Source organism: Myotis yumanensis, unplaced genomic scaffold, assembly GCF_028538775.1.
Source record: "Myotis yumanensis isolate MYYU_CA2020_CCGP unplaced genomic scaffold, mMyoYum1.0.hap1 SCAF_13, whole genome shotgun sequence".
In the NCBI taxonomy this organism is placed as follows: domain Eukaryota; kingdom Metazoa; phylum Chordata; class Mammalia; order Chiroptera; family Vespertilionidae; genus Myotis; species Myotis yumanensis.
The window spans coordinates 16578285-16603437 of NW_027223764.1; the positions used below are offsets into that span (position 1 = coordinate 16578285).

At 40.6% G+C, this 25153-nt stretch overlaps 2 protein-coding genes across 3 annotated transcripts; one reads left to right on the forward strand and one right to left on the reverse strand.

The window, feature by feature from the left end:
- The first annotated feature begins 73 nt into the window (after positions 1–73).
- On the forward strand, positions 74–9772 carry ATP5MK (ATP synthase membrane subunit k). The gene is made up of 4 exons (XM_070432361.1): positions 74–192; positions 4393–4488; positions 4579–4671; positions 9669–9772. The coding sequence occupies exons 2-3, from the start codon at positions 4402–4404 to the stop codon at positions 4666–4668; spliced, it is 177 nt and encodes a 58-aa protein (XP_070288462.1). The 5' UTR covers positions 74–192; positions 4393–4401; the 3' UTR covers positions 4669–4671; positions 9669–9772.
- TAF5 (TATA-box binding protein associated factor 5) lies at positions 9769–24080 on the reverse strand. 2 transcript variants are annotated; one of them, XM_070432360.1, is made up of 11 exons: positions 23519–24080; positions 20628–20865; positions 17093–17408; positions 16168–16331; positions 15928–16063; positions 14626–14746; positions 13837–13966; positions 12385–12549; positions 11501–11678; positions 11131–11308; positions 9769–10813 (listed from the first exon to the last, which is right to left on the reverse strand). In XM_070432360.1, the coding sequence occupies exons 1-11, from the start codon at positions 24075–24077 to the stop codon at positions 10596–10598; spliced, it is 2403 nt and encodes an 800-aa protein (XP_070288461.1). In that variant the 5' UTR covers positions 24078–24080; the 3' UTR covers positions 9769–10595. The 2 variants fall into 2 exon arrangements, with proteins under 2 accessions (XP_070288461.1, XP_070288460.1); XM_070432359.1 differs by having other exon boundaries at positions 10727–10813; positions 11501–11565; positions 23519–24077.
- Between the last annotated feature and the right edge of the window lie 1073 nt (positions 24081–25153).

Genomic DNA, 25153 nt, shown 5'->3' on the forward strand with positions numbered 1-25153 from the left:
GCACAGTGAAGGGGGAGGAGATTTAGAGACAGGAAGCGGAAGACCGGGACTTCGAGCCATAGCCAATCGAGGCCTAAGGCTGAGTCGCTGAGGCCCGAGGAACGGGTGCGGGGGAGGCGCTTCTTCCGGCGGGCCGAGGGGTAGCTTGTACGTTGAAGGACACAGCCTGCGGAATTCGTGCTTTTTAGCGAGGTAGGTAGGTGTGCAGAGGAGCCTGGGCTCGGTCCTCGCGCTTCGGCTTGGCGGCGACCTGGGGTCCGACCATTCCTAGTCCGGGAGCGCTGCGAGGTCTTCGCTTTGAGGGCCGAGGGCGGTGGGGGAATGGAAAAGGACTTTGAGATCACGAGGCTTGGCGGTGCGAGGGGTCCGACGTGGGCTGGGCAGCCTCGGGGAGAGGCCAGCAGACGCTACCAAGAGCTCCCGGAGGCCCTGAGATTGCATGTTTCCGTTGAGAAAAATGAGGCCCGCAGGGAACCGAGTCCCCAAGGTCACACGGTGACGTAATACTGGATGAGAACTGGAGAGCTTCTGACCCCAGCTCTGGCCGAGTTCGTTTCTTTTCCTGTGGGCCTGCTTGTGTCCGCTGAGCTGTGCTGCGGCGGCGGGCCAGCCAGACCTCCGTCAGCTGCGCCGCAGCCTGTGTCAGGGCGGGCGAGCGGGGCCGGGCCCTTGCAGTTCTCCAGGGTTAGACTTGGGCTCCCGGATGTTCCATCAGCCGGAAGGCCTTTCCGAGGCGGTAGCCAGACAGACTGAGCATTGCAAACGCCTTGAAGTGCAGGAGGCTGGTTCTGGTACTTGAGCGGCCCTCGCTCATCCTTGCTTTGCTTTGCTTCGCGATCTCACCATTGCAGGTAGGTATCCGGTCAGAGAGGAAAACAGGAGGATGGAAAAACAGAGTAGCTAGGGCGGTGAGTCACCTTGGGCCTTTTCTGAAATGCTAATTGTACAGGTGAAGGAGAGGGGCATGGAAGGACTAATTATGCTTGATAGCTCTTATTCCCCAGTTAATTACAAACAAAAATGAAGACCCTGATACTTAGACCTTCCCCACCGACTGCCATTTAACCAGAAGTACCCTTATTCTTAGGTGATTTTCTCCTTCATTAATAGGTCTCTCTAAACCTAATTATTACTCGGAAGGAAAGCAAGTTTCAGTTCGATTATTCCGCAAAGGTTTCTGACCTTTGCCCACAAGTAGCCAGCAGCTTGCGGAAGAGTGCAGAGTGTTTCCAGGCTTTGCTCCCGTTCCTTTTTTTTTTTTTTTTTTTTATATTTTCATTGATTTCAGAGAGGAAGGAAGAGGGAGAGAGAGAGAGAGAGAGAAACATCCATGATGAGAGAGAATCATGGACCGGCTGCCTGCTGCAAGTCCCCCACTGGGGATGGAGCCCACAACCTGGGCATGTGCCCTTGACCGGAATCGAACCCGGGACCCTTCAGTTCGCAGGCTGACGCTCTATCCACTGAGCCAAACCAGTCAGGGCTGCTCTCGTTCTTGATCTCACCAGCAACATCCCATTTCTACTCTCTGCTCCATCTTAGCCTCTCGAGAGTCTTCCTTTCAAACCCAAACTAAATTGCAGCCCCTGCACCATGCTGTCCAGTCGGAACTAGTCCTATGTGGACGATCACAAACATCAGACATCAGACTTCGTCCCATATTATGTAGAGAGAATTTTAAAGCACCTTAAATTGTTTCAGTTGCAGACCACATCCTCCTAAAATCTTTTGTTAGGCACAGGTAGTGGGGGTTATCAGTTAATAATTTGACCAAGTTAAGTCCTTGTTTTCGGTAGGGTTTCTCCTGGAAACCTGCTTGATACTACGTATAAGATTTCAAAAAAAAAAAATGAAGGTGAATGGGGGGGGGGGGAGTATGCCTTTAGTAAGTTTAGTAACATGAAACAGTTAATATAAAAGCTTCACCATAAAGGTTTCTTTTAATGGAGATGTTCCTACTTGTGCTGCACAAGCCAAGGCCACGGAGGGGTCCTTCATTGCTCCAAGAACATTCTTTTATTTTTTTTTATTTTGTTGTTAATTCTCACCTTGGGATATTTTTCCTTTGATTTTTTTAGAGAGAGTGGAAGGGAGGGGGAGAGACAGAAACATTGATGTGAGAGACATCCATTGGTTGCCCCCCCATGCGCCCCAACCTGGGCCAGGGATCAAGCCTGCAACCAAGGTACGTGCCCTTGACTGGAATCAAACCCAGGACTCTTCAGTCTTGAGGGCTGACACTCTATCCACTGAGCCGAAGGGGCTAGGGCTCCAAGAACGTTCTTGAAACAATTCAAAATTAAGATCATTTGTCCAAATTTTTCATTGCCAATTCTGTGCACAAGAATGCCTCTGAAGGCCTTTAAATGGTAAACAGAAGCATGCCAGTTTCCATAGCAATGACTTCCTCACAGATGTCTCCCTCTTCCATTTCATCAAGAGCCAGCCGTATCACTGCCACTGCCTACCAATCTCGACCGGACCTCGACCGGCTCGTCTATGTTGCCAATCGACTCGGCGTGGCGTCGGTCGTGGTAGATAGGTGGTCATACATACGAATTTTCAAGTATTGTTCTGGTGACCTTTGGATGTGCCTTTGCTATTTTTATTATAAGAGAAATAGATGTATTTGTAAAATACATGGGTGCTATAGATACAACTCCTCTAAAAGTTTGCTATATATTTTTCTATTGTTTCCTGATACTGTAGTGTTTTTCAAACTTAAACATACATCAGAAACACCTAGAAGGCTTATTAAAATGAATTGCTGGGCCCCAGAATTTCTGATTCAATAGGCTTGAGGTGTAGGGCCTGACAATTTGCATTTCTAACAAGTTTCCCAGTGAGGTTGATGCTGCTGGCCTACAGATCAGACTTTGAGAATCATTGATGTGCTCTATAATACAATATTCAGAAGTAGGATTTTTTTTTTATTTAATTTACCTGGGGACATATTTGCATGTCAGTACATAAATAAATAAAGATCTACACACATTGTATTTCCTCCAATGGAAACCATCATTTATCAATTTCTTGTAGGTGGACTTTTAGTTTTTCCAGTTTACTTTCATAAACAGTATTTCTGTCACCATCCTTCATCCATGTAGCATGTTTCCACTTAGTAATATTTCTAGAAGGGTAAATTCCTGGAGAACAAATGAACCAGCTAGATAAAAGGGTATACTAATTTTATAATTTAATAGATAATGCAAAAATGCACTTTAGGAAGTTGTACCAGTTTACAGTCTAGGTAACAAAGAAAATGTTTATTTTCCAACAATCTTACTACTGCTTATTATCATAATTTTATCTTTGCTAGTCTGCTAAATATGGCTTCATTTTACATTTCTTTGATCTTGAGGCTGATTATCTTTTTATGTTTTGCCCTTTTGTTCTTTTTATTTTTTTAATATATTTTTATTGATTTCGGAGAGGAAGGGAGAGGGAGAGAGAGATAGAAACATCAATGATGAGAGGGAATCATTGGGGATCGAGCCCGCAATCCGGCATGTGCCCTTGACCAGAATCGAACCTGGGACTTTTCAGTCCGCAGGCCGACCATTCTATCCACTGAGCCAAACTGGCTAGGGTTGTTCTTTTGATTTCCTTGACCTAACATGACTAAAATATTTGCCCATGTTTTATAATCCTCACCCAAGGATATATTTATTGATTTTAGAGAGAGGAAGGGAGATAGAGAAAGAAAGAGAGAGAGAGAGAGAGATGAGAGAGAAAGGAAGAAAGAAAGAAAGAAAGAAAGAAAGAAAGAAAGAAAGAAAGAAAGAACGAACGAACATTGATCGGTTGCCTCCATTATGCATCCCAACCTGGAACCAAACCCGCAACCTTTGTTTTACAGGACTATGCTGATGCTCCAACTAACCAGCCACCTGGCCAAGGCTTGGTTTTCACTATTTACATTTAAATCTTTTATCTATTGTGTAAGAAATAAGGATTCCAGCTTCCCTACCACTATCAGCTACTATGTATCAACTCCATTTAGTAAATGATTTCTTAAAACAGATTAATTTTTTAAAACTGATTAATTCCAACTACATTGTACCATGGTATTGATAGAGCCAGAATTGAAAACATCAAGCAATATTGCATCAGAAGGTAAACTTAGAGACTATTCTTTTCCTATGCCCAATGATTTGACATACATTCTGGAGTGTTGTGTAAAAGCAACCAAGGTAAAGTTCTCCTTCCAAAAGTTTCTCTTATCAGCGAGGCTTTTTTCACCATCTTTGCTAATCTATGTTGGGCAAGACATACGTAAAAATTTACAATATTTATATGCAGTGACTTCCGATTTTTAAACTAAAAAAAATGTATTTTTAAAATTGCCTCCAAACCAATTTATTGTTGCCTTCTTTCTTTTTTTTTTTAAAGATTGAAATCATGGCAGGTCCAGAAGCTGATGCCCAATTCCAGTTCACTGGTATCAAAAAATATTTCAACTCTTATACTCTCACAGGTAGAATGAATGTAAGTATTAAAGATACCTTTAAGCAGTTATATTTTAGAATTATATAAGTGTGACAGTATATCCTCTTTACTTCTTCCGTTCTTTTTCAGTGTGTAATGGCTACATATGGAAGCATTGCTTTGCTGATTTTATACTTCAAGTTAAGGTCCAAAAAAACTCCAGCTGTGAAAGCAACATGAAAAGTAAGGAGTTGACATTTAAAAGTTTATAACTTAGCCATTTTGATGTTACAGTATTTTTCCCTGGCTATAAAAGTAAATCATTGTCACGATGCAAGATTTATTACATACAAGAAAAAAATAAAGAGAAAAATATTACTCATATCCCATTACCCTGACAATTTTATTTGCCATTTTGGTTTAGCTCTTTTTTGTATATTTTATTTGGTTTCCATTGGCTATGACTACAGATTGAAGTAGGGTAAGGATTATAAATGTCTTATAATAGGTATGTTCTCTATAATTTGATGCATAAGTGCTGTGGGTATATGATTTATTTTACAGAGGAAATGTGTCTCCTATTAGATTTTGTTTTAATATAAATTACATTACAATTAATAATGTAATGTTATCACATTACATATGAAGTCTATATCTGTGATTGTTTCTTAGGCTGAAGTTTGTTTCCCAAAGAGTTCTGGGACATCCTGCTTTTTAAGAGGTTGTCTCTCTTGCCCCAGCCAAAGCTGAATAATATCAGTTTGGGGGTTTTGTTAATTTGTTGAGTAAAAATAATCTGTCTTTTTATGAAGCTGTACATTTTTTTTGTATTTGCTTACCATTTATATTTTTATTAACATTCTTTTTCATGTGCTTTTCTCATTTAATAATTGGGACTTTTGTCTTTGTGAAGACCTTATTTCTCTCATATAAACTCTATGTAATAATTATTAACCAACTTTTTAAATCAGTTGCAAATATATCTGGTTTTTTGCCAGTGTGCTAGTTTCAAGGTGTCCTTTAAGTCATTTTTTATCTTTCAATTAAAATTGACATATATAATATTGTATTCGTTTCAGGCATACACCCCAGGGATTGGACATTATATAACTCACTAAGTGATCATCCTAGGAATCCATACACTATACATAGTGATTAGAATATACTCCCTATGCAGTACTTTGCATCCCCATGACTATTCTGTAACAACCAGTTTGTACCTCTAATCCCTTCATCTTTTTCATCCCCCTCCCATCTGGCAAACATCAAAATGTTCTCCGTATCTATGAGTCTGTTTCTGTTCCATTTTTTTACTTTGCTTTTTAGATTCAGTCATTGATATGTATTTATTGCCATTTTATTGTTCATATTTTTTATCTTTTTTAAAATTTCTTCAGGGGACTCTTTAACATATTATGTAATACTGATTCTGGTTTGGTGGTGAGGAACAACTTTAGCTTTTTCTTGCTGGAAAGCTCTTTATATGTCCTTCAATTCTAAATGATAGCTTTGCTAGGTAGAGTAATCTTGGTTGTAGGTCTTTGCTTTTCATCAATTTGAATATTTCTCTGTTTGTTTGTTTTTTGTTATTGTTATTGTTAATCCTCACCCGAGGATATTTTTCCATTGATTTTTAGGGAGAGTGGAAGAGAGGGGGAAAGACAGAGAAACATCGATGTTAGAGAAACACATCGATTGGTTGCCTCTGACCAGGGCCAGGGCCAGGGCCTGAGGAGCCTGCAACCAAAGTATGTGCCCTTGACCAGGATCAAACCTGGGACCCTTTGGTCTACAGGCTGACGCTCTATCCACTTAGCCAAACTGGCTAGGGCTGAATATTTCTTGCCAATCCCTTCTGACCTGCAAAGTTTCTGTTGAGAAATCAGCTGAGCTCCCTTGTAGGTAACTACTTTGCTCTTGCTACTTTTAAGATTCTCTCTTTGTCTTTAACCTTTTGTATTTTAATTATGATGTGTCTTGGTATGTCTTGGTGTGGGCCTCTTTGGGTTCATCTTGTTTGGGACTGTGCACTTCCTGGACTTGTATATGTGTTTCCTTTACCAGGTTAGGGAATTTTTCTGTCATTATTTTTTCAAATAGGTTTTCAATCTCTCTTGTTCTCTTTCTTCCTGTGGCACCCCCATGATGTGAATGTTGGTACACTTGAAGTTGTCCCAGAGGCTCCTTATAATGTCATTTTTTTGGATTCTACTTTATTTTTGCTGTTCTGATTGCATGTTTTTTGCTTTCTTCTATTTCAAATCACTGATTTATTTCTTGGCTTCATCTTCTCTATTGTAACTACCTGTAAATTACTCATTTCAGTTCATTTATCCTTCATTTCTAACTGGTACTTTTTTTTTAATATATTTTTTATTGACTTCAGAGAGGAAGGGAGAGATAGAAACATCAATGATGAGAGAGAATCATTGATCAGCTGCCTCCTGCCTGCCCCACACTGGGGATCAAGCTCACAACATGTGCCCTGACTAGGAATCGAACCATGACCTCCTGGTTCATAAGTCAATGCTCAACCACTGAGCCAAACCAGCGAGGGCCTGACTGGTTCTTTTTAATGGTTTCCATGCCCTTTTTTATGCTGTTGAAGTTCTAAGTTCATTGAACGTTGTTATAACCAGTATTTTGAACTCTACATCTAATAGATTGCTTGTCTCCATTTTGTTTAGTTATTTTCTGGAGTTTTGTTCTGTTCTTTCATTTGGAACACATTTTTTTGTCTTCTGATATTGGTAGCTTCTTTGTATTTGTTTCTATGAATTAGGTAGAGCTGCTTCATAGAGAGGCCTTATGTACCAGGTGTTCTGCAGAATCCAGTGGCACAGCTTCCCCAATCACCCAAGCTGGGCACTCCAGGTGCACTCCCATGTGGGCTATGTACACCTTCCTGTTGCAGTTGAGCCTTCATTGCTGTTGGCACATCAATGGGAGGGACTTACCCTGCAGCCCAATAGTCTGCAAGGACTCGCTGCAACTACCAACCACCATGGAGAATTAGCTATGCTGGGACCCGCCCCACAGAGCAGGACTTACTTCAGTGGGGCTCTAGTTCCCACTGAGTCTGCCTCTTTTATTTATTTATTTATTTATTTATTTATTTTTAATATATTTTTATTGACTTCCGAGAGGGAGAGGGAGAGAGATAGAAACATCAGTGGCGAGAGAGAATCATTGATCAGCTGCCTTCTGCATGCTCCCTATTGGGTATTGAGCCCACAACCTGGGCATGTGCCCTTGACTGGAATTGAACCTGGGACCCTTCAGTCCACAGACCGATGCTCTATCCACTGAGCCAAAACAAGTAGGGCTGAGTCTGCCTCTTGAGTGTGTTGCTTGTGAAAGTGTTTGGGTGGTGCTTCATCATGGTCTAAAGCTGCCCATTGGATGTGCTGAGTCTGGGGTCTTCAGAGAAGTGCAGGCCAAGATCAGCCACTGCCTGTGTTCTGACTGCCACCTGTTTTCTGCCTGGGGCCACCTGGCAAGAGTTGCAAAGCAATCTGCAAATGGTTGTGTTGGTCTTGGAGGTGCCAAGGTGAGACCAAGCTGCAAACCAAGGGTGGCTACTGCTAGTGCCAGCTTGGGACCACTTAGTGAGAGGTACAGGGCACACTGAGGCCAGATGCTGCTCATTTGAGATATTTTAGCAAAGTCTGAAGCATGAGCCAAGACATGCCAGTCACAAGGAAAAGACCCTGGAAACAGCTTTGGTGGGCCTTCTAGTTGGGTAGGGCAGGTCTTGAGGAATCATCAGGGCAAGGCGAACAGTGTGAGCCAGGTTGATGGAGACTCAGATATGGTCCCTGTCTGCTGGCTTGGTTGGGGGAGGGCTCAGAAAAGGAACAATGGCCTCTGCCAGCACTTTTGTCTGACAGAAAGTTGCCTCCCAGCTCTCATCTTGATCCCGACAATTCATTTCCTCCCCATATGTCCCTGGTCTTTCAAGCTGTGCTGTCCTAGTACTGGAGTTCCGAGGGAGAGTCAGAGTAAGTCCATGTGCAGGCCCTTTAAGAGCAACTGCTTGGCCTAGCCCAGCCGTGGGCAAACTACGGCCTGCGGCCCGTTTGAAATGAATAAAACTAAAAAAAAAAAAAAAAAGACCGTACCCTTTTATGTAATGATGTTTACTTTGAATTTATATTAGTTCACACAAACACTCCATCCATGCTTTTGTTCCGGCCCTCCGGTCCAGTTTAAGAACCCATTGTGGCCCTCGAGTCAAAAAGTTTGCCCACCCCTGGCCTAGCCTGTTAGGTCAATGGTTAGAGCGTTGGCTGGTGGAATATAAGGTGGCAGGTTCGATTCTGGTCAAGGGCTTGTACCTTGGTTGTAGGCTCCATCCGGGGCCTGATTGGGGTGCATGGGGGAAGCAACCAATCAATGTCTTTCTCTCTTTCTCACACTGGTGTTTCTTTCTCTCCTCCTCCCTTCCACTCTCTCTAAAAATCAGTGGGAAAAATATCAAGTGAGGATTAAAAAAAGAAGAACTGCTCTTAATTCCTTACTTGTAAGACTTTCATTTAGCTAGTTTTCAGATGGTTGTTGGGTAGTTTAGTTGTAATTTTGATGTGGTTGCTTTCAAATTTTTATATAAGCAGTTCTATCTTTTCCTTAAATCCCCATAGACTTCATTTGCTCCCAACCCCCTTTACCTATGCTTGAGTGAATAAATATTTGTGTTGGCAATAAATGTGCAAAAAACCCAAAATCCAGATCTTTATCCAATGTAGCTTTCCACCGATTCCCTCTGCTCTTAAGAGCTTTTCTAATCTTTAGGAGATTGAATATCCCAGAATGCAAATGTAGTATTTTGCTCAATTTTCCATATTAGGTACCTCCTAACTCTGGGAGGGTAGTTGTAGCCCCATTATACAAATGGAGAAGTTGTCTCAGATATTAAATAACAGATACATAATAAATAACATACCTGTTTTCTACTGTTTAAAATGTTACTTTATATACTTGACTTTGCCAGTAGCCTATTTTTATGATCATAATGAATTGTTGGCAGCTCTTTTGTTAAAGGTGGAGTGTTAGGTTACATTGTATTAAGCTGAGATAAACCTTAATTTTGGGAGTTAGACTCCTTTGAAAATTTGATGTGAATTTGCATTCAGTTTCAAGGGGTTTTGGTTCATGGATAGTCCTAAACTGATAATTTGCTGAATGTCTTAAAAGTAGAATTGAACATGATTGTGTCTAAACTATTTTTGCTTTGTTTATAGGATTATAAACTGTACCTCATCTGTTAATTTCCCATGCCTGGAGAAGCTAATGTCAACTCATCATGTGATACTCAATTTGTACAATAAATTATGAACCTGGAAAAGCTGGTTGTCTTTATTTACAAGATATCAAAAATACAAAAACTGTACAAAATGCAACAAAGGCAAAAACTGGCAGTGACTTGGTCTGAATTTTAGTTTCCCAAAGCAAGGCTCGGTACTGGAGGTAAGCAACTGAAATGTCTGTCTGACTTCAAGTGTACAAGGTTGTGTATAGCCATTTTAGCTGAAGTAGAACATGGAAGCTAAATTTCTTCACCTGATTTCTAGAGTGGGTACACTCTGCATCTAACAGGTGTAAATTCAGATGTCAGTGGGTAGCTGTACTTCATCTAAATCCTAGAAATGAATTGTAGTTCACCCTACCCAGTTACATACATTCCACTAGTCATAGCTACGCAAAAACGTTAGATCATTTAACATGATACTTGAGTGCCATACAGTAACTACATTTTTACAGCAGAAACAACATGCTCATAGAATTCTTCAGCTAAAATTCAAGATGGTATTATATTACTCAATTTGAATCTTGAAGCAGGATGAATTGTTGAAATCAATTGGGGGTTTTTCTAAACATAATAAATTAATTAAAATAGCGTTTGAACAGAAAATGCATAGTTTCCACACATTCCAAAGCACCATAAATGTCCCCTCCACAAACATAATACCTCTTATTCAACTAACAGAAATTAGTTAAATGCAGTTGCTATAGAAATGTGGAACTCTCCTGTTCAGATTTTCCAAGCAGCATACTTCCAGATCCATATAGACAAAACATTCTTTGTAGCTTAAATTAATCACTGAGGTATTTGCTTTTAGTCTCCCTTTTTCAAACAGTAGCTTCCAAAGGTCTTTAATACCGACGGTTTATTGCGGACTATAAGCTCCTGCAGCTAGAACTAAGTTTCTTCGAGTAAAATGGAGATGTACAACTGGTGTTGATTTGGTCATATATGTTCCCAACAGTAACTCCTGTGAATTCTCAGGTAAATTTATATGCCCAGTGGCTGTAGTAAAGTCATCAGTCTCTAAATCTTCAAATGCTTTGACAGCATCCCATAACCGGACTGTATTATCCATTGAACCTAAGGGAAAGTCAAAGGAAACCATTTAGCATCTACCACATTTAGCTTCTGACATTTTGGCAAGTACACTTTATGTATTTACTGTATATTTCTGGTGAAAAATCTAAACCTGATTAACAACTCTATTCCTTCTAAAGGAGCATTTCAAGCAGTTTAATGTGAGAGATCAACATACATGTAGAGCGATACTGTGGAATCATGGCTAAGGAGAAGCAAAGCCTAAAACAGCAGGACTTAATTTTGCAATTGTCAACACTCATTGTTTCCTGTTAACACACCATTTACCCTTTACCACAAAGCCATTTCTAGTTATTTACCTGATGCCAAAATTTCACCATCTCTACTAAACCTAAGTGAACAGACTGTATCGGTGTGGCCTTTTAATTCTCCAACCATCAAACCATGTCCAATATCCCAAAGGAGTACTCTGCCATCTGTTGCTCCTGTAGCCAGGAATCTCCCATTGGGAGAAAATGTCAAGGAATGAATTGGTCCCTAGAAAAGAAGTTCATGGAAAGAATCAACAGTAGGGCTAAAAATATTTAAGGAAATAAGACCAAGTTAGAATTTTTAGTGTAGTGGTATAAATAGTATCTTTAGAATATATGTATCATTGGTTTGTTTTTAAAATATTTTTCTCAAAAGCAGCCTTGTGTGCTGGAATAATGAAGGTGTACGTAAAAATACCTTGTGTCCAGTGAAGATCCTTACACAGTTCCCATTCAAGACATCCCAGAGCCGCACAGTTCTGTCTGCAGAGCCCGTAGCAACATAATTAGAATTTGGATGGAATCTGGTACAATTTACATCAGCAAGATGGCCAGCAAATATCCTTAAAGGCTGATAGTGGTCTGTGGCCCAGAGCCTTTTTAAAAATTTATTAAAAGCAAAAGATGATATCAGTTAACTACGAAATGCCACAATTATCCAAAGTAAATACCCATGTGAAATGTTAGTTCCAAATGAGTCCCTCTCACCTGAAGGAAAGACAGAATGATTGAGACTAAATAGCATTCTTAAGAAAAACGAAGTTGATCTGGTACAAACATTTTATAATTTTATAATTGAGTTCTCTCCTCTTCCTGCTCCCCCTCCACCCTTCTATCCCATCCAACTCCTAGTCTAACCCCTAGGAAAGTTTTAGCCACCACATAGTTTCTAACCTGATCTACTTCATCCTGAACTTTTAAGGAGATGACGGGGAAACAGGTGCTACAGTAGTAGTGAAAGACAAGGTTAAACAGCTAATTTTAAAAAAGAGAAAGTGAAAAATACATTTTAAAAACTACCTAAAGAAAAGTTGTAAACAGCTGATGATAGGCAGGGAAGGTGTGTTAATAAGCTAACTTGAGGAAGAAAAACAACTTAAAACTCTTCATATAGATATAATTATAGAATAGTAATACTATTCCCAAATTCATTTTCAAATAAGGAGCTATAAATGCTGACATTCTCAAAAAGTTGATCCGGAATAATAAAAGTGAAAATGAGTTTGGCTGGAGTTTGTAATTCCCAACAAGAAACCATTCTGTTCTTGAATAAACCCAGTTATAAAACCGTAATGTACTTACCGAGCTACTCGGTCATGGCCCCCAGATACAAAATAATATCCATATGGAGAAAACTGTGTGTCCCAAACTGGATAGTTGTGTCCTTTATATCCCACCAAGCAAGTAAATGTTTGAAGACTCCACAATCTAACAGTTCCATCCTCTGAAGAGGAAAGCAGATAGTTCCTGAGAGAAGAGAATATATTTGATTCCCAGAATAACTTAGTTACCTGTCCAGTCTCTGTACATTTTAATATCTATATATAAAAGGCTAATATGCAAAGTGTCCCCGTAGGAGTTTGACCAGGAGTTCTCTTACTCGCTATGATATGTGCTGACCCCCAGGGGAGGCGGTGCGTAACAAAGAAAGGCCCCGGCCGGCAGCCTGGGAAGGGAGGCCCCAGCCAGTAGCCAGAAGGCCCTGATTAGCCCTGATCATCAGCCAGCCATAGGGACCCTACCCATGCACAAATTTCGTGTACCGGGCCTCTAGTATTAAATATGCTGACATGCTACATCTTATTTCTAATTTATACATGGTATTCACAGTAGGTATAAGTAATAAACAAACTGATGTTAGCCGTGATATTCCACAACTGAGCACCTACGGAATGAAATTTATTTTTTTTAAAAAACTCAGTTTTTGATTTTAAAATGAAAATGCTATTTTCCTGTCCTGTGTGAGTTTTAAAAGAATTTAAAAGAATTATCTTTTTGACACACACAAAGGCAAATACAAAAACTCTAGGCACGTGAGTAATCATCTACCTTTTTTAGGGATAAATAACAAAAGCTTAACTATTCCAAGTATTATGGTTTTGGCAGAAATCAAAAGTTTCTCTCAAGTAAAAATGTATCCCTCAAGTAAAAATGTATCATCCTGCTAAACCCTATCAAACAACAAAAACCTCATTCTCAAAGGCTCATAAAGATGAAAATCTTGATGGATTAAAAGCTAATATCTATCCAAGTAAGATGCAGATGGTATGAATACAACATACCCTTCCATTTTTATGGAATGTCAGATCATGAGAAATAAGCAAATACCTATTTGTGGGTTACAAATTTCCTTTTCAGTATTCTCTTAGTCCTTTTGATTGTACAAAGATATAAATCTTCAATTAATAGCTAATAAGCCTTTAATCTCAAGAATCTTATAGAGATGATGGAAGACAGCATTAGCCACAAACCCAAAGTAGGAACCCAAAGAAGCAATTCAAATTAAGGGTTATACTAAACTAAAACTAATAAAACCAGCAAACCCTGAAGTCTATAAATTTGGGTATACATTAAGTTGCTATCTTTTACAGCCAAGATGAATTAGCAAATGGCAAGATCTAAAGGATAATGATTGACAGGCAACCATACGATTTTTCTAACAGAAAATTTCCTAATATTTGTATGTTTCCAGTAAACTTTTATATAATTTCAATACAATACAGCAGTACTTAATTTTTACTGTTTATACTTTACCTATCTGGACTGAAGCTGGCTCCATAGACAGGCCCACTGTGACCATACAAAATCTTTAATTCGCTTGCTGTTTTCTCATCCATGATTCTTTCTAAGACATCATCTGATTCTTTGTCTATGAGGCTAAGATCTAAAATGGTCCAGAAATACTGATTTTTAAAAGTACATTCATTAAAACATTTTAAGGAAATCACTTTACAGTTCAGAAGAACATCTGAACAGTTCTTCTGGCATACCACCCACTGTGCTAATGCCTTTAAATTAGGTGATACTATTCCAGTATATAGCAGAGGAAACTGAAGTTCAGAAGAGTTAATAATTTGCCAGAGTGCACATAGCTATTCAATGTTGGATCTAGGACTGAAACTCAAGTTATCCACTATATCACAATGTTTCACAAATATGAAAGCTATGGAAAAATTATTTAAAACATATTACCTTGTTTAATAGGATAGCAAGGAACTCTTTAAAATGAAGTCCTGATTTTTTTTAAAAAAATTCACAAATAATCATAAAATGTCAGATTTTTAACCTTAAGTTTTCTAGCATATTCCCCTCATTCTACAAAGGAAAAAACTGAGGCCCAGAGAATTACACCAGTCTAGTACTCCAGTCTCCTGATTGCCACTCCAATGCACTTATCACTATTGGGAAATGTTAGCATTTTGAGTTAATGTAAAATCAAGTGAAAGTCAGCTAAGATCACAATCTCTGGTATATATTCCATGGGAATCAAGACTGGTGTAAACTAACTAAGAGTTCACAGCCTGACAGGTTCATCTCAGTTACCTGCTGCTTGTTTGACACTACGAAGCTTTTTGGGAGTCACAGACCACACTCTGACAGTTGAATCTGCAAAACCTCCAGCAATCAAACTAGAATCATCAGTGACATCCACTGCAGTAAGGCCCTGCCAAGGGAAAAAAAAGGCTTTATACTAAACAATACTGTTTTAGGGAGGCGAAAATTACAATCACACCTTAGAGAATAAATAGTAATAACTACTGCCCTGGCCAGTGTGGCAGTTGGTTGTGCATCATCCTGTACACTGAAAGGTTGCTATTTTGATTGCTGGTCAGGCTTCTGCCCAGGTTTCGGGCTTAATCCCCAGTAAGGGGCGTGCAGAAGGCACCAGTCAATGTTTCATTCTCACATTGATGTTTCTCTCTCTCCCTAAAAATCAATTTTAAAATCTTTAATAATGATAGCTATTTTTCTCATATAAAAGATCATTTGAGATTTCATTCTCCTATGAAACCAACAGTCTGAAATCACTTACTTTTAGAACAGTGGTTCTCAGCCTTCCTAATGCCATGACCCTTTAATACAGTTCCTCACGTTGTGGTGACCCCCAACCATAAAATTATTTTCGTTGCTACTTCATAACTAATTTTGCTACTGTTATGAATCGTAATGTAAATATCTGATATGCAGGATGTATTTTCATTGTTACAAATTAAACATAATTAAAGCATAGTGATTAATCACAAAAACAATATGTAATTATGTGTTTTCCGATGGTCTTAGGCGACCCCTGTGAAAGGGTCGTTCGACCCCCAAAGGGGTCGCAACCCACAGGCTGGCGACCCACAGGTTGAGAACCGCTGTTTTAAAACATGCCATCATTTACCCCTTTTTGCCCTCCAAATTTGGTGTATGATATGAAGCAAATGTTAATCATTTTTGCACTTTACTAAATATATCCTCAGCAGCCTATTTTAAAGAATCTCTATAGAGACATGTGAAATTCTTAAAAAACACTAAGTTTATATAAGTACTTAAATCAAATTCAATAGAGATGAACTAGTTCCCTCTTCCTGAAAGGCTAGCAGAAGAATTCTGATCAGTGAAACCAGGGGCACATGTATGCAGGATTCTCGTATCTACAAGTTGCTTAAGTTCTTTTAAACATTGCCTTCTATCTATTCCTAGCAGTGTCCAACTCTCCTTTCTTAACAGGTGTCTTTAAACTGTATTTATATCAAGAATTTAAATAATAAAACTCCATTTTAATTAACACATTTCTTTTAATAGTATATTACCATTTTTACATGATTTTCCAGGAAGAAATTGCCCTATTATTTTACCAACCTGGTAAGCATTGAGGAATGTATAGAAACAAATGGAAGGTAAACAATCTGGCCCAAGGCGCACGCGTTTGGTGGTTTCTTTCATATTCATTATCTTATCCAACTTATCTGAATCTTTCAACTCAGGAAGAGGGATTCTATGAAAGAAAAACACACTGAAAATTACTCTATTAAGAAACTAGAACCCTGTAAAGCATATCAACTTATACTTTCACACATGTTCCTGAGGTTTTTTCCTCACCTGTTTTGAGGTGGAGCATTGGGATCCTGTTTTTTGCTTTTGGATCCAATACTATCTTTTTTAGGCTTCTTCTTTTTAGGTTTTCCTTCTTCATTTTCTCCTTCTTCATCCTCATCATCCAAAGGCACTTCAATTTCTGGCTCTTTTAATAAACCAAAAAATACCTACAAATCAAAAGAGCCAACATTTTTTAAATTATTTTTTTGTTCATTAATACATCCTTTTCATATCTTGACAGGATGAATCACAACTACAAATATAGTACTTTATACTCTGAAGCAGATTCTGTACTTATCAACCCAATAGCCAATTTCCCGAACTTCTTCCTTACTAACAGAACCCCGATTTGTTGGAGCAGCAATATGATCAGTTAAATAATTTCTGTTCCTGGGCTCCCATGCAGCTAGGAATGGCCATATAATGTCATCCTGGCCAACAAATATGCACACAAATATGCAGGGTAGAGTTTTAGAAAAAAATACTATTTCCTGATTTAAAAAAAAAAAAAAAAAAAAAAAGGGAGAGATTCAGCAGGGATATGCCTTTTGCCCCCATGCCCCTCCCGCCGCCTTCCTGGAATGCAGCTGCAAGGCTGGAGCTCCAATAGCCATCTGTGAGCACAAAGAAGAGAGTTACATTTTACAGATGGTGAAGCAGAAACTAGGAGCCAGGGTCCTTAATGGTGCGTGGAGCCCTCATGCCAGCCCAGGAGGGCTTTCCTCTGTAATATTTTATGTGAGAAAAACCCTTAATTGTTTCAGCCTCTACAGTCAGGGTTCTGTTAAATGCAACCATTCCCCAATTCTCACAAAACTTAGTAATAGTGTAAAATAAATCCCAAACTAGCTGTAAGAAAAATGTGTAGATGGAAATGCTACAATTTTTCATAATCTGTATTATATAGTTCTTAGGTTTATTCCCATACCTTTGATTTGTTTGCCTCTCGTTTAGCCTCTCCTGCCAAACTTCCCACCATCGCATCTATCTGTTGCTTACTACGCGGCATCCCATCAAAGATGTCAATGTAGAGGTGCTCCTGAACTATGTTCCATATCTGATTGTTCTGTTTCTCCTGAAGATGCCTCTTCAAGAGTTGGTACGAGTCACGGGAAATACGCAGAACAAATTTACTTGTTCGAAAATCCAACATGGTCTCATTCCCTTTCATGTGTTCCTTTTTGGTAAGACTAGATAATACTCGTAGGTCATCTTGGTAATAACATTCCTGATCTCCATGGAACCTGTTTCAGTGATTTTAAAAAGTCATTTTTCAATGTAATCATTAAGGGATCTGCCTCTCCCCCATATATTTATAAACATACCAGAATATACTCAACGTGTCTGAATAATCCTGGACTAAGCTGTAGGATCAGAAGTGACTTACTACAAAATTACATTTCAGTTTCTGAATTCATCCTAAAAATTACTAATTTAACTCTCTAATGAAATGTATCATACCATAAACATTTTAAGAGAATTTGAAATAAATAACAAGTGAATGAACGTTAAGATAGCCACCATTGGTAGATAAGTCTCTTCTGAATGCCACCATTGGCAGACATTTAAAAATGTTAGAATCTTTGCTTTACTAAATTTTATGTTCTCTTAAAAACCCACTTTAAAAAATTTCTTTATGAAAAATTTCAAACATATACAGAAGTAGAAATTAGTATAATGAATTCAATGAACGTATCACCCAGCCTTTCAACAATAATCAATGAATGGTTTTCTCATAAAACCCTCCATTTTTAATGATTTCTTATATTCTTAATACCAGACATATTTGTTAAACATCAGTACTTTAATAATATGACTATAGAACAAACTTGATGTCAAAGAATGAGCACTTCCATTTACTCCCCATTACCAAAGCAATTAAATAAAGCTTATAGCTTTGGTAACAATTAGTAAATTTAAATGTATTTTTGTTTATACAAATCTTTGTTTTCCTAATAAAGTAAAATTAAAGAACATATATTTGGCATTCACTAAGCAGCAAGCAATGCAAAAACATTTAGAAAACAATGAACATAAGATATCATGACCCTAGCTGAGATAGACACATATTCAAAAGATTCCTAAACTGTTACCTGTGTTACCCTATTATGACTCATCAAGACATGAACTAAGGGTTCTAAAATTTAAATGAAAATAAAAATCTCAGCCTTTTAGTGGTTGTATCAGTCACTGTTCATAACCTCATCAGAGCATTGGAACCAGGGAAGGGCTGAGATTGTAACAAGGAGACAGGGAGTACCCTAGGATATTCCAGCTTCCTATGTGAGATTGCTATACCATGAGAAAGGAAGAGGTTTATTGATGACAATACTATAAGAAAAATGAGCTTAGGGCAGGAGTCCTATCACCATCAGCCTTGCTTAATTGTTTTTCCCAAAAAAACTGAACTACGAACATTTGCTTTATGTCTTCTACTAGCACCGTGGAATAATGAATCAATATAATGGCGTAGAAGCCAAGAGTCCCGAGTTTTATTATTTCTCTATTACCACTACCTGTGTTATCTAACAAGTCCTGGCTTGTAGGTCTATTGCTTGTACTAAAGAGCTCTCATTCAAACTTTTGAGTATTGCCTCCTTTTTTTTTTCTTTTTCTAAATGAAAACCTTTAGAAGATTTCAGTCAAGCTGCAGGATTCTCATATCACTGCCTCCTTTCTTAAATACTTCTTTTCTTTGTCTTCTATAACTCAACACTCTCCTGGTTTTCTTCCTACTTCTCTGGCCTCTCCTTTTATCTCTTCTACTTGGCCATCTCTTCTACTTCTTTTATATTTCTTCTACTCCCAATGTCAGAGATCCTCAAGGCTTGGACCTAGCCCTCTGACTTATTTCATACTCCTCCCAGACATTCTCATCCATATCCATCAATATTACACAAATTCCAATTTATGGTTCTAGTCCCTACCTCTCCTCTAAGCTCTAAAGGCTTATATATCATCCACCTATTAACTTGACATCCCTTAAAAAGTCAAAGACTCAAGACTTTTCCACAACCTGACAAACCCTTCCAGGGTATTCTCTATCTCAGTGAAGGGCACCCCTTTTAGTGGTTGTATCAGTCACTGTTCATAACCTATCCAGCTAGGGGAGCCAGAAACCTAGGGGTTATCAATAATATCTTCATCTCCTTCACCTCCATATCCAATCCATCACCAAGTGCCTTACCAATATATCCACCCCCTTTCACCAATACTACTACACCCTAGTCCAGTGTTTCTCAACAAGTATACTCCTGGCACTTGGGACAAAACAATTCTCTGCTAAGTGGGACTACCCGCACATATTAGAACATTTGGTATCCCTAAGTCACCTGCCCCTCCCCCCTAGTCACTATGACCACCCGAAACACCTCCACACATTTTCCCAGTTGAGAACACTACAATATCCTCCAAAACTAGTCAATCTATAGACACTCTGTACCCCCACCATCTGTTTTACCCAATGCATATAGGTCCTTTCAAAATGCAAATCTAATAATGACATGATCCTTCAATAACTTCTTTAGCAGAGATGCCTCACTGTCTCCAAATATCCATTTTTCTTTCTCCCTCCACACTAGAACACCTGAATGGAACACATGTTGACTGAGCATAGTGACACCTAGGTAAAGAACAAGCACATTTGCTACCTCTCTTGTAGATTAGTGACCGTTGAACTAATGACATAAAAAAATGAAGAAGTGCGATTGCTTAGAACCATCCTGTGCCACAGGTGGAAGCTGCATGACAGGGGTGGTAGAGCAACAAGATTGAGAATGCCCAGATCCTTGCTAATCAAGGACTCCATACCAGCCCTAGACTGCCTAACTTCATGAGAGAAAGAAATAAGCTTTTATCATATTTAAGCCTCTATTTTGTTTGGGTTTTCAGTCACTCTCAGTCTAATTTAATCCTAACATAGCTTCCTGTTCTCTTGGGGTATTTTATTTCTGCCAGTATGTTCAAGTTTTCAGTGAATTTCAGCCAGATCTACTTCTATACAATACTCCCCTACTGCTCTTAGAATAAACAAAGATCTTCAACCTGACCCAAGAACCTGCCTATTCCAGCCGGTAACCAACTGTCCAGTCTCATGTTGTACCACTCACCACTCCATACTCCTCTTTAGCCACACTGCCCTTCTTTCATCTACCATGATATCTACTGCCGCAGAGCTTAGCTTTCACACATGTTTTTCCCTCTTCATCTAGTTAACTCCTATCAAACCTTCAGATCTTACCTCTGGGAGCATCACTTCCTCTGGGAGCCTTCCATGACTTTCCTAACTAGATCAAACCCCCCTATTTTAGGCTGTCATAGCACTAGGTACCTCTCCTTCATAAAGTACTTTTTGAGTTGCAATCTAACATTTACCAGTATGTAATCAAAGGTGAGTATATATTATATATATATACACACACACACACGGTGTATATATATAATATATATTAAAATTCACATACTTCTCAAAGAATGATTTTGCTTCATTCTCATGTTGATTGTAGACTAGTTCCAAGTACATGTGTACAAACAGAGGATAAAAGAGTTGGGATAGCTCTGCCCGATGGCAGTCCAAGGAACATTCAATGAAGTGTTTCAGTCCACTGTAGTATTCTTCATACATTGTGGGGTCTCCTTGCTGGTTGTAAGCTGACAGCACAGCACTGACATCTGGCTGGTCTTCCACAGCTACACTTCCAACTGTTTAAAAAAAACAAAAAACAGCTTTCAAGAAAATAACCTAATATATACCAAATGACTAGGACTATTTGGCTAAGGTCCAGAGGTGACTAATGTTTGTCTCACTCTCCTCTCAAACTCTTTCCCCCAACACAATCACATAATCTTTTAATGCAGCGGTTCTCAACCTGTGGGTCGCGACCCCTTTGGCGGTCGAACGACCCTTTCACAGGAGTCGCCTAAGACCATCGTGCATATCAGATATTTACATTACGATTCATAACAGTAGCAAAATTACAGTTATGAAGTAACAACGAAAATAATTTTATGGTTGGGTCACAACATGAGGAACTGTATTTAAAGGGCCAGAAGGTTGAGAACCACTGTTTTAATGGGATTTTTACTGTTTCAGTCACCCATCCAAAAATCCTTCAGCTTGTTCATATCTTAAAACAGAATTTTTTTTCTTTCTTTCTTTCTTTCTTTTTTGAGACTACATTTATTAAAGCTGGGGACAATGAAGGAAGGGCTTACGACAGAAGAAGCAACAGGAGAGAGCCTAGGCCAGGCTGCTTTGGCTTACTGAAGAGTGAGAGAAAAGGTGGCAGGTTCAGGGGGTTAGCCCTGCATGAGCTGCCACTGCCCATTGCTCCCCTGGTTGCAAGTCTCATGAGGACCCTTAGGAGAATTTAGGAGATGCACGCCTGTGGGGAAGAAGAGGGGAAAGGGAAAGGCGTGGCTGTGGTCCTAAAAGAGTGTACCAAAACAAAATTTTCAGTACTGTGTAACTTTCTTTGTAACATCCTATCCTGTGTTAGCTTCATATGTACATATACACCTCTCATTCCTGTAAGCATTTTAAGGGTGGGAAGGACATGCCTTATTTACATTTCCAAAAGATATACCTAAAACAATTTCCAGAACCACCATTTCAAGGCAGAAAACATGAGTATCTATATATGTAAAATATGAAAATATATCATGCAGCTAAGTGACCTGAATGATAGAACTACCGGAACAACCGGTCACTATGATGCGCACTGCAGGGGCCAACAAGCCCGGAGGCCCTGATTGGCCCCTCCCAACCTCCTGTGGCCCCTCCCCCTGGCCAGCCCGCCCCCATCAGCCCCCCAACCCCAATCAGGGGTGGGGCCCTCAGGCCAACCTCCTCATCCCCTTCCCGCACCCCCTCACTGGCCCACCCCAATCGGCCTCCATTGGGGCGGGTGGCCTGACCCCACCCATGCACGAATTTGTGCACCAGCCTCTAATTTATTTATAATATAGCAGTACCAAGTAATGATTGAATCAGAGTTTGTTGGAAATTTTTAAGTTGCAATTAAAGTACTGTTATGCTGTTTACTGCACAAATGATATAAATCCTTTTGGTTACACTGATGGCCTTTTCTTTTCCTCCATACTGGTTGGTTTCCGAGTTGTGACCTAAAATATAGGTCAAGTTTCTGAAGAGATGAGAGATTGTAACAAAATGACCAACAACATAATTCACCCATCAGATAGTTCATTCACAAAATTCAGCATTCTGAAAAAATTCCTCTCATTCATACTTTTGCACATTTCCATTTATGGATCACAATGCTATGTGTTCATACTTCACTTCCGGCAATGCTGCAAAGATTAGGTCTCACAAATAGAGATTGATCTGGCTAGAAGCTCCGCAGTGGATAATTTAATTCAACAAACATTTATTATGGGCTCCGGATCACTTCTGAGAACTTATACTGCGTGTGAGGTTTACTGCATGAACTCTGTAAAAGCAGTTGCTGGGAAAAGGAAGGGGGCCCTCGGGTGCCAGGCATGGATACCGAGGCATAAACTTTTCAATGCCAGTCATTTCACATACCTTATAGCTGAGCCTCACAATAACCCACTTAACAGAGGGGGACACTCAACCTTAGGAAGAATAACTGTATCCGCATCACACAAGTAAAGCAGCAGAGGCACCATCTGAACCCAGTCTGTCCGACGCCTGTTCCTAAACGAATGGTTCTCAAACTTTCCCCATACATCAATACCCCCTGGAAGCATTCATTCGAAAACTGCAGCTTCCCAGATCCACTAAGTCTGAATCTGCATTCCCCAAAAGACTTAAAACTCTTGGTAGTTAACCTATATTTTGAAGAAAGAAAGAAAAAAAAAAAACCCACTGGCTACACTGTGTTCCATCGCTCCCTGACTGTGTAGTCCGGAGCATGTCCCTCGGCTTTTCTGTTTGCTCATCTCTAAAGCGGAGATAAATGCACACCTTTACCGTGGAACTGAGAATGAAGATACAGAACCTAAATATGTATGGTACCTAACGCATGCTGGAATAGAACTGTACAAATACTGTCAGTGTTTATGCAGACCTGCCCAGGGCTCGAGCCCACATAAGAGGAAAGGGACCAAAAACCTGACGGTCCCCGCTCCCGCGCCCACCTTCCCCGTGCGCCCCTCCGCTCCGCAGCCCGCAGCCTCCGGGTGGAACTGACAGCTCCGCCGAGAGGGTTTGACTGCGCAGCCGGCGCGCTGGAGAAAGGGGCGGGCGTGCGGCCCTAGAGGCGGGCCCAGGAAATTCAAAACAAGCCCGCAGAGGTGCAGGCCCGCCATCCCCGGCGTTCCCGGCTAGCTCCCCTCCGTGCCGGCGCGGCGTCCCCGGGACCCGGCGGCTCACCTTTCCCCGGAGCCGCAGGACAGGTCGCTGAGCCCGAGACGGCGGCAGCGCCCGAAGCGCCGGTGCCCGGAGGGTCGGGGGCTGCAGGGCCGGGAGCCGAGGTGGCGACCCGGCTGAGAAGCGCGCTGGCCGCCTCGGCGCCCGCGCCGTCCGCCTCTCCCGGCGCGCCGGAGCCCGCCGCTGCCTCCTCCAGCAGCCGGGCCTCGCGGCGCAGCGCCTCTTCGGCCTCGCGAAGGTTGCTCTGCCGCAGAAACTGCAGCACGGCCAGCAGAGTCTGTCGGTCGTGGGGAGCGCCGGCCTCCGGAGCGGCGGCGGGCACCGGGGCCGCCCCCGCCGGGGCAACGGCAGAGACAGCCACCGAAGGTTTGGGGGTCCCACCATCCCCGCCGGCTGACGACGCCGCCGCAGCGTTCCCGCCGCCACCATTGGGACCGTTATTGGTGGTGCCGCCGCTACCCTCCCCAGCGCCGTCCCCCGCCTGAGGAGGTAGCAGCGTCGGCGGTCCCTCAGCCTCTAACTTGACCGCCACCTCCGTCTGCTCCTCCGCCAGCGCCGCCATCTTGCGGCTGAGCCACCTTGTGCCGTCAAGTGTGATTGAGTTTTCGCCACATGGAGGGCGGGGGGGAAGCATTTTACGACACCTTTGAAAGGCAATTTACGGCAGTAGGCGGGCGAGAAAGCGGGAGTAAAGGAATTCGAGCAAGAGCAACTTTCAAAAAGTGAGTGACAGAGAGGCAGGAAGTTGGAGCTGGCGACCGCCTATTGCATTTGCCTGAAAATAATTACCATTTATTGCAGACCAGCTTTATTCAGGCATAGTAGTGGACGGTTTACACTATATGACCTTTAATTGAACAATTTTACAAGGTATGTACTGTTATTCTCACTTTACATATGACTCAACTGAGACCCAAAGAAGTTACATAACTTGCTAAAATCACGCAAGAAGAAAGTGTCAATTTTCCAGGTCTTTAACGCAAAAGCATATACCATTTGCCAGAGGGAAGCTTCTGAGATACCGGTAAATGTTTTATATTTTTATCTGGGTGGTGGTTACTTTTTTTCCCCCCCGTTTTTACTTCACTAAAAATTAATCAAGCTGCACACCTAAGCTTTGTGAACGTTATAGCACATAATATATTTCAATAAAAAGTTTTAAGTATCTAAATTTAAAACTGTGACTGTGAAATGTGTACATTCTGTATTCATGCTATGTTTTTCATTATTACAAATTGTAAAATTTCTATATTTTACTTGTAAATTTTAAAATAGTATATGTCACTTTGCAGTGTGCTTCTCTAGGTTATAAAACCCTGCTGCATATTTTATCTGACTTGAATCTCACAACTCTGTGGGATAGATGCAAATAAGAAAAGTGAACCTGAGCCCTAGCTGGTTTGGCTCAATGAATAGAGCATCAGCCTGCTGACTGAAGGGTCCCAGGTTCAAATCTGGTCAGGGGCACATGCCTGGGCTATGGGCTCGATACCCAGTAGGGGGCGTGCAGGAGGCAGCCAATCAATGATTCTCTTTCATTGATGTTTCTCTTTCTCCCTTCCTCTCTGAAATCAATAAAAATATATATGAAAAGTGAACCTGAGACATTGGGAACATCTAGCACAATTATTCAGGTTA